Source organism: Piliocolobus tephrosceles, chromosome 2 (assembly GCF_002776525.5).
Source record: "Piliocolobus tephrosceles isolate RC106 chromosome 2, ASM277652v3, whole genome shotgun sequence".
Taxonomy (NCBI): domain Eukaryota; kingdom Metazoa; phylum Chordata; class Mammalia; order Primates; family Cercopithecidae; genus Piliocolobus; species Piliocolobus tephrosceles.
In genome coordinates, this window is record NC_045435.1 from 143690985 (window position 1) to 143705611 (window position 14627).

The 14627-nt window shown below is 42.0% G+C and overlaps 1 protein-coding gene across 18 annotated transcripts in view; it reads left to right on the plus strand.

The window, feature by feature from the left end:
* Positions 1-14627, plus strand: part of THRB (thyroid hormone receptor beta) — a 370384-nt gene that overhangs the window by 341085 nt on the left and 14672 nt on the right. For all 18 annotated transcript variants that reach the window (XM_023207293.2, XM_031935260.1, XM_031935261.1 and 15 more), the window contains 2 exons: positions 1484-1631; positions 4591-4796. In XM_023207293.2, the coding sequence (XP_023063061.1) occupies positions 1484-1631; positions 4591-4796 (354 nt within the window). The remainder of the gene's footprint in view (positions 1-1483; positions 1632-4590; positions 4797-14627) is intronic.

The following is a 14627-nucleotide window of genomic DNA, read 5'->3' on the forward strand; positions in this document are numbered from 1 at the left end:
TCTCTACTAAAAATACAAAAATTAGCCAGGCGTGGTGGCTCATGCCTATAATCCCGGCTACTCTGGATGCTAAGATATGAGAACCACTTGCACCCTGGAGGTGGAGGTTGTAATGAGCCAAGATCGCACCACTGCACTCCAGCCTGGGTGACAGAGTGAGACTCTGTTTCAAAAAAAAAACATTTTTTAAAAATTTTTTTACATTTTAAAAAACTCATTTTGCCTTGTTATTCTACCAACAGATAAAACGAACTTTTTAAGTGGGTGGGACAGGACTATTTATAATCTGTTCATCTAAAACATTTAAGTAATACAGTGAAATTTACTTCATTATACATAATAGAAGCAGTTAAGCAAATAAGATGTGGAGTGCCACTCCTAGGCTGCAAGGGAGGTGGGAACCATTGCTGGCTGGTTTCCCTCCCACCCAAGTTCCCGCATGTACTTACCATGTGATTTGGGCAAGCGACTTAACTGTCTGAGGTTTACTTTTTAATCCCTACCAAGGAAATATTTAGAGCACCTCCCTTACATGGGTGTAGGGAAGATAGAAGGATATCAAATGTTTCTACAGCACTTTGCAATGTGCCCTCAAAGTAAGTGCTCACTGCTGTTGTTATTTCCTACAATACAGATGACAGTTGCCTCAACTTAAGGATCATGTCCAGAAAAATTCTAGTATTGCACATTCTTGAGAATATTACCTAAGTCACCCACACCTAGTGTCCCCAGATGCTACAGAGGTGCTGTCTCATGCCTTAAGAAAGGAAGAATCATTGAACCTGTAGGTGTATATCTACAGATACCAAGGAAAGAGTGTTATAAAAGGAAAACATCAATGCAATAAGCTATGGGGAAAAACTTGGTAGAAAACCTGGAATGTTCTACTCCCTGAGTCCTATTGTCTGAAAGGCTAAGTGAGCTGATCGTGGCTGTCTCAAGAGTCAAAAACAAATATTAAACTAAATCCGTGAAGCCAGCTAGTACAACTGTCTAATTACTAAATTATTAGATTTTTAATTAACAAAGTATTGCAAGTATCCATCTCTTTTCATTTGTTTCACTTTCTTCTTGGTCTTGGAGCTTTCTTATTACCCAGTATAAAGTAGCAAAACTCCTCATCGCTTCCTTTAGCAACGCAATTATGTCACTCTATGAAACAGAACAATATAATTTACTTATACATCCAGTATTTAGAAAAAATAAAAACAAGCACTAGATGTTCCTACTAGCCTCTTTTCCTTGAATAAATACCAAAAAAAGGTGTTGACTCTGTAGTCCTATGGCATCATCAGCTCAGATTTAGAACTCACTAGATCCTTCTGGGCCAACTGTCTTGTATTTGAATATGTGGAGCTAGATGCCCAGAAACAGGTTAAGGTCCGAAACAATTCATCTCCTAGTTATATGGACACAAAACTCCAGAATCATTGATTTCTAGAAAATATGAAACTGTTGTCTTGGGTCTTTGTTTTTCATATAGGGTTTCTTTAGAAGAACCATTCAGAAAAATCTCCATCCCTCCTATTCCTGTAAATATGAAGGAAAATGTGTCATAGACAAAGTCACGCGAAATCAGTGCCAGGAATGTCGCTTTAAGAAATGCATCTATGTTGGCATGGCAACAGATTGTAAGTAGATCTTCACTTGCTTCATATTCAAGGAATGTTGATTAGGAAAGAGTTTGGTTCAAGGGGATCGACTGGGCAGAAAAGAAAGCAGGAACCCATGGGGACGGAGAAGGGAATACCTTACTTTCGCGTATACCCTTCACTCCCCACAACCAGGCTTGCCCTGAAAGGGAGGTGGGAGCCATTGCTGGGTGGGTTCCATCCTTCCTTGTCATATCACCTCCTAACTCTCAAAGTATGGATGATGGAAGAGAAAATGCTGTTAAATTATCACTATCGCATTTGCAGGCCTAGCTGTTAGCAACACTCTGAGACAGAGATTACAAATGGGAGGTCTGGTCCATTTACCTTAATAAGGTATCATTCTATACACAGTGTTCACATGGGGTAGAGCCTCAGGGACTAGTCCTAATATTTTTTCAAGAGCAAAGACAAGGAGTTTATTTAATGGACATATTTGGAGATGGGGCGCTGGCAGAAAACATCGTGTTCAGAAATTTCTGAAGAATGCAAAGTTGAGTGCTATTGCATGAGTCATCCTGCAGTTGGTTGTTTGTTATATTTTTAGCAATAAAGACATTCCGAGCTGAAGTCGTCCTACCCAGTTTTCAAAGTGCTATAGCATATGGTGGCGAGATTAGCCCTTGGGGTCTCTTCTCCCCACACTCGGCGAGGGATTTACACCAGTCACTTTAATTAATCTAATCATAAAAATAAGAATCATGTCATTCAGAATGTGTGGCCTCCCTTTTGCCAGGCATCAGTATTAATGATTTCTACTGGCATAAATTTTTTGCACATCAGTGAGAGATTCCAACTATCAGTTAAAAACTAAAAAGAAAAAGAAAGATAAAAAATTAAGAAAGAAAAAAGAAAATACAGTGAGGATTTTTCCTGATGAAAGAAATAATCATGGCTCACATTTATGTGAGAAATAGAGTTCTTTCACTGAGAAGAAGAAAAAAAAAAAATCTGTGAAATGCTCTGGTTTGCCCATTAAAGAAGAAGGAATGGAGAATCTTTAAAAAGGAAGAGGGTTGTGTTACGGCGTTAGGCTGGAAATCCTGGGTTAATCCCCACCTCTGGCTGAGTATGTTCTTTATCTTTCTCTCTTAAAGGCCTTTAGCCCTTGCCAACAATATGCCTGATAAGGATATGTGAATGTGATTGACTTAGAGCCAAATACTTAGATATGCTACTATGACAAACTTATTATTGAATATCCACTTCAGTGTTTTATTGAGAAGTTAAGATATGAGTGTCTACGAGGTTTAAAAACTCAGTGTTAATCTAGACTGTATGGAAATAAATTTTGAGTGCCCCTTACTTGCCTGTGAGGGATTCTAAGAGCTCAGGCTTTCTAATCAGAAAAACTTCTGTTCGAGTCCCAGATCTGTCACTTACTAGCTGTGTGACCTTTGGAATTAAGCCGAGATTTTCCTTCTGTGAAACCATTGCCTACCTTGTAGAGCTGTTTTCAAGATTAAATTAGATAATGTTCATCAAATGCAACAGTCCCTGGCACACCGGAAGCATTTGGGAAGGGACTGAGGGTATTATTACCATTCCTCCTTTCCCTTTAGTAACTGAACCAAAATGACTTAACAGGGCTCATTCATATTGTCCTCATTTGTAAGCTCTCACATGACTTTGACAATCCAATCAAATCTAAATGACCTGTAATTTAATATTCTCTTTAAATTAGAATATTTAAATGGTAGACTAGCTAGGCACCTTGGTTCTCCTTCTCTTGCTATGTTTGCTTTTTTTCTTTTCCTACCAGGTCACACCTTCATCAAGAAATGGCCCTAGGACAGTGATGTCGTAGAACTGGAGTCAGGAGTCCTGGGTCTTGCCTTGGCTCTGCCATTAACTTGCTCTGTGACTTTAGGCAAGTCACGACCTCTCTGGATCAATTTCTTCTTTCTTTGAAAAGAGAGAGTAGGACTAGATGACCTCTGAGTTCCCTTCCAGTTCTAAAATACTGTGACTCTGCAATGTAAAACCTGAGCCTTTCCATTCCATTGATAGTTACCAAATCCAGTGAAACGGTTTTGTTTTTGGAAATTAACCACAGAAATATAGGTTTCTTGTTACCTGCCCTTCTGATTTTCCTTTCACCCAAATGATAGAAGTCAGGCCTGCATTTACTGAGCACTTATAATGCATTATCACATTGAATACTCTGTGAAGTGGGCATTATTGAGCCCATTTTGCATAGGAAGAAATGAAAGCTCAGAGAACCTAGGGAACTTGCCAGAGGTCACACAGCTAGAATGTGATAATATCAGAATTCAAATCCAAGTCTTTCTAGATTCCAAAGCCTGGGCTCTTTAACCACCCTTGAGGGTGGACCAGATAGAGAATAATGCACAGTGAGTGCCTTGAGGCCCAGCCACACTCCAATTAGCCCTTAAGGGAGCCATGAAGAGTTAGGGTCCTTTTTCCTCTAAAAAAAAAAAAAAAAGGGATCATGAGCCTCCCACTTACTGCTCCATAACGTTTCTTTTTTTCTTCCCATAACTTTTCTTTAACCTGAAGTTCTCCTTACTAAGAACCATTTTAGGGGAAGCGGGAAGGACAGAAACCCAGAGAGTGAATTCAGATGACTGGCTAGAGAGATTTCTCTGTGATCCTGTGGGTAGTATGGATTTTACTTCACTCTGTTTTAGAACCACCTTCTGTGGAGTTGGAGTGCGTAGTGTCTAGGTTCTCTGGGGACTTTGTTTTGAAAAGCTGGCCGGTCATGGGGAGTTTGGCTCTAGAGACCATGTTGGACAAGACTAGTCAATGGCAGTTTGCTAGTGAGGAGAGAAAATGTCCCAGTGTGACCCACCCCGAAGGACCCACTGAGCCATCTGTGCATCAGTGGTCCCACCCCTGAGGTTCCAGGAAGTGCAGCTTGCTATGTGTCTTGGGAGCATCTGTGTGCCTTGTCTCATCTTTCTCCCGCTCCCAGTGGTGCTGGATGACAGCAAGAGGCTGGCCAAGAGGAAGCTGATAGAGGAGAACCGGGAGAAGAGACGGCGGGAAGAGCTGCAGAAGTCCATCGGGCACAAGCCAGAGCCCACAGACGAGGAATGGGAGCTCATCAAAACTGTCACCGAAGCCCACGTGGCGACCAACGCCCAAGGCAGCCACTGGAAGCAAAAACGGAAATTCCTGGTAAGACTTCCTCGCACAGATCAGTTTCAGTTCTACGCCAGAGTTTTCTACCTCAATTTGTTCGGTCCTCATCACCTTGGGATACCGGTGTTATTGCCTCATTTTACTGATAGGAAAACTGTAGCTCTGAGAGGTTGAGTAACTTGCAAAGCTAGGATTTGAGTCTAGGTCTGTGTGAGTATAAAGGCCATTCCTACCATCTACTCTGTGATTTGCTGAATTCTAAAACAGTTTCTTAGGCCACATTATATCAGTTTGCTTTTACTGTTAGAAAGACCACTCCTGGACCAACTAATTAGTAAAATGTTTTGTTTACCATCTTTTACTTTTTACACCCATTTCTTTCCTCAGATACCCAGTATATGCATATTTAGTCCCTAAACTCAATCCCAAATATTCCCTTTAGAATAGCCTCTAGACCTCTAGTATATTTTTATGTCAACAGAAGTCAAAATTTTTTAGCTTAAATTAAATGAGCTTGAGTCGAGAAGGGCAATGGGAATGAGGGAGTAGGGATAGGGGTTGGTGGGCGTGAGTGTGTAGAGATAAAAGACCTTCCAGACCCTTGCAATATTGATGTTTAATATTCTTATAAAAATTACCTGTTGTGAAAGTTCTTCCCATTCATTTCTCATTTGGACTTCCCAGTGCTTTGAGGTAAGCTGGAATTACTATCCCCATTTTACAGACGTGCAAACCAACCCCAAGGCGTTAAGCCGCTTGCCCAAGATCACACTGCTAAAAGCCAGGCACCAAAGCCAACTCGGTCTTCTGGTTCCAAGTCCAGGCTCTCCACCCACCTCATTAGAAAGACTACCCGCCTCACTAGTGCTGGACCATCTGAGACTGACTTTGCTCTTAGTTTATGATGTAAAACCCTTTTTAAGTACCTGCCTGACAACAGATATTCTGTGGTTTCATATGTATCCCTAGGGCACGTTAGAGTACTTCCCCATCTGAACAAGAAGATATAGTGGTATAATTATCCGTGTACTTCAACATTAACATGACAATGAGATAGTGGATCTTTTTCTTAAAACAACATAACAACAACCTTAAAGGAAGTTTTGGAAAGAAAAAGCTTATGCATAATGTACCTGTACTGACACAATTATTTTCATTGTAATGAAACAATAGTGCCAGCACTTTGTTGATGGCTTTCATTAACAGCAATGTTAGCAAATACCTAGATGGCCTTTACCATATGCCAAGTACTATTCTAAGTGCTTTTCATTCATTAATTTCCTATGCCAATCCTGTAGGTAGATGTGGTTAATATCTCCATTTTCCAGAAGAGAGAACTAAGGCAGAGAAGTTGAGGAAACTTGCCTGAGCTCCCACAACTAGTACATAGTGGTGATGGATGCAGCCAACTCCAGGATCTATGCCTCTACCCACTACCCTATGCACTCTTGACACCTGAACAAACCCAAAAAGCCTCTGAAAGATGCCAGCTTTTTGGAGGAGCAGCTTCTCAGTGCCTTAATCTTGCGTCTTCACCCTCACCCTGATATATCTACCAGGAAGTTCAAAAGCACTAATTCTGGATTGATAGACCAATTCTAACACAATACACTTGGGGCATAGCAAGACAGAGTCCTACCTAATTGCAAACCTATATCTATCCTTTCCCCAAATGTGTCACCCATAAATGGACACTGTAGAAACCATTTCCAGGCCTGGCACTGTGTCCTGATTTCAAGTAGTGACCAAGCTGAATTCCAAGTAAGGTAGAAGATTTGAAGTTCATCCTGGACTTCTCCTGGGAATTTTATACTTTTATTGTCTTTATTCCCCAGAGAATGGACACTAGTCCAATTAAACTTGTTTAAGTAGTCATAAGGGGTTTCTTTCCAGACTTTAAAGGTTTGTTCTTTTATTTAAGAAACATCTATTGAGTGGATACTAAGTGCCAGGAACTAAATAAGTCAGCCACATTCCTCTAGTGGAAGACAGACAATAAGAGATAAACAAAATAAATGCAGGTAGTGGTAAGTGCAATGAGGGCAATAAACAGTGTGATGGGACAAAGAGTTTGTGAACTGGAAGTGGGGAGAGACTTAATTTCTCTGAACATGGTGGTCAGAAGAAGCATCTCTGAGGAGGTGACGTGCTATGTCTGGAAGCAGAGAAACCACCTCTATAAAGCAAAATTTAATCAAATATCTTCATGCTGTGTGGTATCTTCAGCAAAGACAGCACAATATCTAGTTATTAGAACCAGTCCTGAGGTATGCACTGTTCACTTAAAGGCTCCTAACAGTTCACCAGCCTGACCATCTATGGAAAGAATCTACGGCACAGAATGATTTGCCATTAGGTTTCTGTCGGAACCATGAGATTACCCACGTGCAAGAGAGTTTTCTTCTCCCTGTAGGGCTGACACGAAATGTATCTTTTGCAGATATTTCATCTCCTCAAGAAATTGTCCCTCTTGATACAAATGTAAATAACTGCTTCTCCAAGCCGTTTTTCCCTAGAGGGTTATTGGAAGAGATCAGAACTCCTCCACTGTCCTGTCTGTCTCTACAACGAACTTCATTTCTGTCACCCTATCCCCCTCTGTGCCTGGGATAACCCCTGCATCTCCTCACAGAAGGACAATGTTCCATTCAGCCTCCACACTTGAGTATCTATGCTGTGTGTGATGGAAACTTGTGGTAGCTTTTCTCCAAGATGGCTGCCATCAAATTCTTCTCCCTGTATACACAGCCCATTCTGTCCCCAGGAGAGGTAGAGTCTGTTCCCCTCTCCCCTTGAATCTAGGCTGCTATGTGATGCCTTTAAACAGTGCATTTCGGCAGAAGTGATACTTACGTTACTTCTAAGGTTGGGTGATAAGTAGCCTTGCAGCTTCCACTTGGGTATCCTGGGGGAGGGAAACCACCTGGTCTCTCATAGCAGTTGGCTCTATATTTAAAAATACTAAGAAGAAGAACAAAAAAATAATAAATGTCCAACTACTCTGAGACCAGCAGGCAGTGAGGAATCCCAAGCTAGCCATGTAAAAAGGCCACACAGAAGGAGAGACTCCCAAGCAGCCCAGGAACCAGAAATGTGAGTAAAGAAGCCTTCAAATGACACCAGCCTCTACTGCCATTTGACAGCAGCTGTATGAGGGCCCCCTAGCTGTGCCCATCAATCCCCAGAACTCTGAAAGAAAATTAAACATTGTTGTTTTAAACCACAAAGTTTGGGGGTAGTTTGTTATACAGCAATAAATAACCAGAACAGAACTCAATAAATATTTGCTGAACTGAACATACAGTTCCAGTCACCCATCCTTGGAGATAGTACAGTTAAGCCCTGTGTCTTAGCCAGTTTACATATTTACACATACTCCTTGCAGAAAAGTGACTCCAACTGAGTATTTATGCTCAGGACAAAAACTTCACTCTTTTGAGTAGTAAATTAGTCCTGCAAAGACGTTAAGAATCTTTACTTAAAGGCAGTTTTGCTAAATGGTATTCATGTACTGGAAGGTATCGTGTAGCAAACAGGCTTTTGCACATTAGGATTTGCCTCTTCTGTATGCTAATACCCCTTTTCCTGTGCTTGCAACACTGCCACATGTTATTTATCTTTTATGTGTTGATGTCCCATTTTGTTCCAAAAAAATTTGAGGAGGCCTAACATGTTAACAATAGTATAAAAATATGTCATATGGGATTACATGTCGTCATTAAAGCTGAAAGTATTCATTTATCTGGAATGGGTATGTACCTTCTTCCCTCAAAGGAACTACTGACATAGTTTTTTGTTTAAGACCAGGATTCATTTTCACTCTAAGACCAGCACTCAAGTCAGAAATAGAGATAGGGCTGGGCTCAGTGGCTCATGCCTGCAATCCCAGCATTTTGGGAGGCCAAGGTGGGTGGATTGCTTGAACCCAGGAGTGTGAGACCAGCCTGGGAAACATAGCGAGACCCCATCTCTACAAAAAAATAAACAAATTTAGCCAGACTTGGTGATGCTCACCTGTGGTTCCCCACTACTCAGGAGGCTGAGGTAGATGGATCACTTAAGCCCAGGAGGTCAAGGCTACAGTGAGCTATGATTGTGCCAACTCCACTCCAGACTGGACAACAGAGTAAAACCCTGTCTCAAAAAAAAAAAAAAAAAAAGAAAAGAAAAGAAAAAAGAAAAAGAAACAGAGACAGTGATTTGATCTGGATTTTAAATCTATATTTGGGTCTGAGAAAATTAGGGTTTTTGGCAAATGAGGAACTTTTGCAAAAGCCATTAAGATTTTCATAATAAATCTAAAGCCAATCTTTAAAGCTTCTCCCAAAAGCATTTAAATCATATAATTTTCTAGTTTTCTCCAATCTACTCAAATCTCTGAGGCTACAGAAATGCCTAATTTCACCACCAACAATTCATGTGTGATGACAGTGAGGATGAAAAGCAGAAGTGGGCTGAGAAGAGAACAAGCAGCATCTGATGCCAAACAAGGGAAAGCAGGTCGCTCCACCAAGGGTAGCTCGCTTCTAGACCTCCAGTAGCAGCCCCTGACAGCAACAATCTTGTCTATTGACATCATTTATTATTATCTGCTGATGTCGTATCATTATTCTGCTCCCTTAATTTTCATGCAAAGTTGTAGCTTTAGGTGAATGTCTACCCAAGTATAAAATGCGACCTTTAGGATCAGAGGAGACCTTTCCTACTTTTTCCCTGACAGAGATACTGTCTCATTTCACACACTCAACGGGGGTAGCTTCAGACAAGGGGCATAAGCAGAAGGGTCAGATAGGGTGAGTGATGAGACCATATGTGGTCTGTGTGTATAGCTCATAGGGCACGTGCAGTCATGTCAGGAAGGCATCGATCACTCCAAGTTATTAGAATAACATCAGAAGAAGGCAAGATAATCTAGTAGTTACATGAATGGGGATTGGAACCAGACAGCCCAGGTTCCATGGTTGCCTCTGTTGCTTTTTTAAGTTTGACTTTGGGCAAGTTATTTCACCTCTCTAAGGCTCAGATGCCTTATGCCCTTGCTGAATGGCATGAAGCAATAGATACAAGTGGCTTAACACTGCCTGGCATATTGTTAGCAACTACATAAGTGGTTACTACGTGCACCATCCTTACCACCATCACTCCGCACTGCCACCATCTTGTTCCTGCTCATCCCAGGAAAAGGGTGAGGCTGTAGTCATATCCCATGGCCCAAGGACCTTGAATTATTATCTGCCCAGGTCTTCCTGCCTAGCCTGGCAAAGGCACAAGGAGACACCCTATGAACAAGTGCAGAAGTGAGAGTCCCATCTGGCCCCACTCCCTTCTGCATGTGCCAGAGAGTTACCTTTTCAAGCCAAGAAGTCCCTGGCTCAGAGGCAAGGACTCAGCAAAGAGGTCAGCTGGCAGCATTTCCTACTCACCTCGAACAATACCAATGAAATAGTCAAAGCAGAAAGCCAGTTGGTCATGATTTGTGTAATACCAGCCTCACCTGTGCTGAGCAAGGGCTGAGGTCACCCCGAACACACACCTGAATCTCTCCTTTTACACCCTCCACCACCACTACCCCAAGAAGTCAATCTGGATTCCTTACCCCACAGCCAGTCCACTTTCGGCCCCTGTTTTCAGCTGCCAATATACAACTGGAATTCTCTAGGCCTCTCCATCTCTACTGCCATCCCCATAGTGCACTTCAGCCTGCGCAAACCACAGCTGTTGCCTGCCTGTTTTATCCTTTGGCTCCTCACATATCTTCTCCATACAGTAACCATTGTGTCATGTCTATGCCCTGTTTACAGCCTTTCAGTAGATGCCCCATTGCATTTAGAGTAAGCCCATCTCCTTTCTATGTTCTACAATGCCTAGCATCACGGGTCCCCCTGCCTACCTCCGCTTCCCCATTTCATGCCATCACTGGGCTCTAACCACATGGGCCTCCTTTCTGGCTTTGGGACTTTGCACTGGCTTTCCTCTCTGCCTTAAGCGTTCTTCCTCTGGCCCTAAGGAAGGCTACCTTCTTGACATTCCTCAAGTGAAAGTCCACACATTGCTTCTCAGAGGTGCCTTGGCTGACCTTCCTTTCTCCTGCCTCCCCATATATTATCATGTCACCTCTAGATTTATCACAAATTCTTCCATGAATACATGTTTCTTATTTGTTGTCTATCTCCCCTCATCACAATGCAAGTTCCTTGAGGATACACTGTTCATTGCTGTAACCTCAGCATCTAAAACTAGGCCTGGCCCATAGTACCTGCTCAGTAAATACTGGTATAAGTATACATTCATTCACTCACTCAACCAATAAGCATTCTATCCTCCACAACTTGGCCTAATGCCTTGTACACAGTAGGCAAAGACAAGTAAGACTTATTCTCTACCCCCTTAAGTTCATATCTTTGGGGTGATAGATTTACATAACTATAATAAAAAGTGATAGTAATAAATGCCTAAATACCATATGACTCATAGCCATGGGCCACCATGTGTGTTCAAATGAGGTAAACATCATTTCAAACTGAGGTCACCTGGGAAGACATCTAGGAGAAGCTAGAACTTGAGTTGGGTCTTGAAGAGAAAATAGGATTTGTTCCTATTTCTCCACATCCTCTCCAACACCTGTTGTTTCCTGATTTTTTAATGATTGCCATTCTAACTGGAAAAGACAGAGATGAGAGACAGAAGTAGTGGCTTTGGAGAAAGCAAAAGTCTGGAGAGAAGGCAGCAGTGAAATGGGAAAATGTAAGGCAAGTTGTAGGGGAGACATAGAGAAGACAGCTGGGCTAGTTCAGGAGGTCCATTTAGGGCAAAGAGAGGGTATCAGAATGACAGTTAAAAATACCACCATGAGCTAGCTAAGGCAGTTGGATCCACAGAGGCAAAAAGCAGGCTTTCCCCACAGGTCTGCAGTGGTGAATCTATAAGCAAGCTAGAGACTTATCAGTATTGGAGCTTGATCTTGAGCACATAAATACATACGTGTATATGAGCAAATGTATTTCATATAGTAGTTTACAAGGCTATTAGCTATAATAAGCTATCTAATAGGTTCAACTAATGTCAAATATTTATACTCTATTTTTAACATCTTCCAAATATTTTAGAAAATTATGTATCTTTATTATAGGTGAAAAATCTTCAGGGAAGCAACAAACAGGGTTTCACTGCTCAACCTTGATTAACCTGATGTTAACTTGGGTCAATTCATGGATATATATAGACAGATAGATTCTTTTTTGTTGTTCTGGTATCTAAGATCCATTATGGAAAAAAAATCTTAATGATAAAATTGAAGGGTTTTACTTTGTTCATAGTTTTACTTCTAGCAATTTTATAGTCCATTAAATAGCCAGAGGCTTAGAAGTAAATTTTTTATTCTACCTTGATGTATATTTTCATCAGAAAACTTGTGAGCTTGTTACATTTGGGGGTTTAGTTTTACTTAAAATTGCCATATTTCCTTGCATACTTTCTCTCCTTTTTTCAAATCTTTACACATGTCACAAGTGGAATTCAAATAACCTACACACCCACAAATTGAATGAAAAAATTAACATCAATATTAACCCACCAGCATTTCAAAGGACACTGAGGGCCATTTGAATACATCAGGTTAGCTCTATCAGTATTCACTGAGCAATGTTTAGATTCAACCAGGCCAAAATGACATTATTACACTTTTTAATTTTATTTTTATTTTAAAAAGTTCATCCTACATATATATAATTATATGATACATGTAACTAATATATATTTATATACCATTTATATATATATATATAAAACTCTCTACCTTTTTGAATGTGTGCCCACATTCCTTTTATCAGTTGATCTTCATAAAAGACTTGTCAAGTAGACAAGGTCAGTGAGATGAGCCTCAGTTTCAGGAATGAGAAGAAATTATAAAGAAGAGCAGGGATGTCTGAAGGCTGCGGGGAGCAGCATTACCCAAAAGAGGAACAGAGGTACCTTTTCCTTTAGCTCAATCTAGGTGAGAGAGGGAAGGAGAAGGAGGCTGTACATGTGATTATTTCATCAATTCTGTCTGCACCCAGAGAGTCAGCTGAACAGTAGACTTCCATGGGCTTGCTATGCCAACAGTTGCCCCAAAACATTGTCAATCATTATGAAACATGACAGAAACCAGGTTTCATCTACTCACTGCCAGCAACACACACACACAAAAAGTAAAGTAAAAAATAAACAGAAGACACTGCTGGATGGTCAAAAAAAAGTTAAATGCTGCCAGCATTTGTTCTGTATTAATAATATGTTTTCAAAACCTTCCCCTGAGGCTGTAACCATGACTCCTGGGCTGCTCCTGTTGACCCTGGTGCTCTGGCAGCAAGAAGAGTAAAAGAGTAAAAGAATCATCTTTTGCTTTTCCTTCTACTAAAAATGTGATGTGAACAGTAATGGGAGATATGTGGGAGGAAGCAAGGGAACTGGATTACTCTAAGCTGAACTTGGTTACTGCTAACTCAGTGGTTCTCAAAGAGTGGGCCCAGAGCAGCTTCATCAGCACGTCCTGGGAACTTGTAAGAAATGCAGATTCCCAGGCTCCATCCCTGACCTGCTGAATCAGATACACTGGGGTTGGAGCCCAGAAATCAAGTGAGACTGATGCACAGTGAAGTTTAGGGGCCACTATGTTAGGCTAGTCTCACCACTGGCAGTGTCCTCACTGCTCTGCAAGTGAGGAATTCGATTTTGCTCAGCTCACTCACAGTGTCAGTTCCTTATTCCCATCCCCCTTCCCCAACCCCATCTCCAAGCCCCTGGGTGCAGAAAAGAGAACTGGCCTTGTTCCTATCTATTCACTGTGGCTCTAGGCAAAGGTGGCCACCACCACTGGGTAGGGCTTGAGTCTGTGATCTCCTTGGTCACATTCACATCTTCCTGGGAGAAGCTGGAGAGGCTGGCAAGGAGGGTGTTCAGAGGAGTAGAGATTCTGTTCATTAGTGTCAAAAGGTCCACAGGGAGTAAAAGCCTTGCAGTAGGGGTGAGGAAGTGTGGAGCTCTGAGGAGACTGCTGTGTGGAGTCAGGGTCACCCAGATCGCAGGCCTGGCCTCAGCAGCTTGCTCTTAACCTTTCCGATCCCTGGTTTGCTCACCTGCAAATCAGGATTTGAATGAGGACTACTTGAGACGGGGTAGTATGCAAAGCGGCTGGCTCACTTGTAGGCCACAAATAAATGGTGGTTATGACCATCACAAAGACAAGGAGGAGAAATGAAGCAGACTCTTCCTGAAGGAAGCACTGGGTGACAGCAGGAGACACATGGACACAGATCACATCAGGGAGGTCGCTGAATGAGAAACTTACGAGTTAGATGGCTACTGTGGACATTGGGAAGCACGTAAGTCACCTGGAGGTCTTGCTAAAATGCTGATTCTGTACCACCTGGTCTGGGGAGGGGCCTGAGAAGAAGTCCCCCGGTGACACCCAGGCTGCTGCACTACACTTTGAGCAGCAAGGCCATGGATTGTTCTTGAGCAAATAAACAGCAGAGAACTGCCCTAGGGACATTAAATACTAGTAAATTCGCCACTTTGCCCTAAGCTTTGCCAAGTTTCCTGTAGACAGCCTAGCAATCTTCCCCCTCAACCCTCAGCTGAGACCACCTCAAACTGGAGTGCGTAGGGCAGAGGGGAACTTCAAGCCCCAGCTGGGTCAGAAGCAAGAATCCATAGGGCACTGTTTGCTAGAGCCCACCCATCGCTCTGCTCTATCATTGCCCACAGTGTCCCACCTCCCCTTCCACACACACCAGCATGTACAGTACTCTGAATATGCCATCCCAGAGCCCCTGGAATTTATGACACCTTACCTAAGTATACACTCTTTGTGCATTCAGAAGCAGG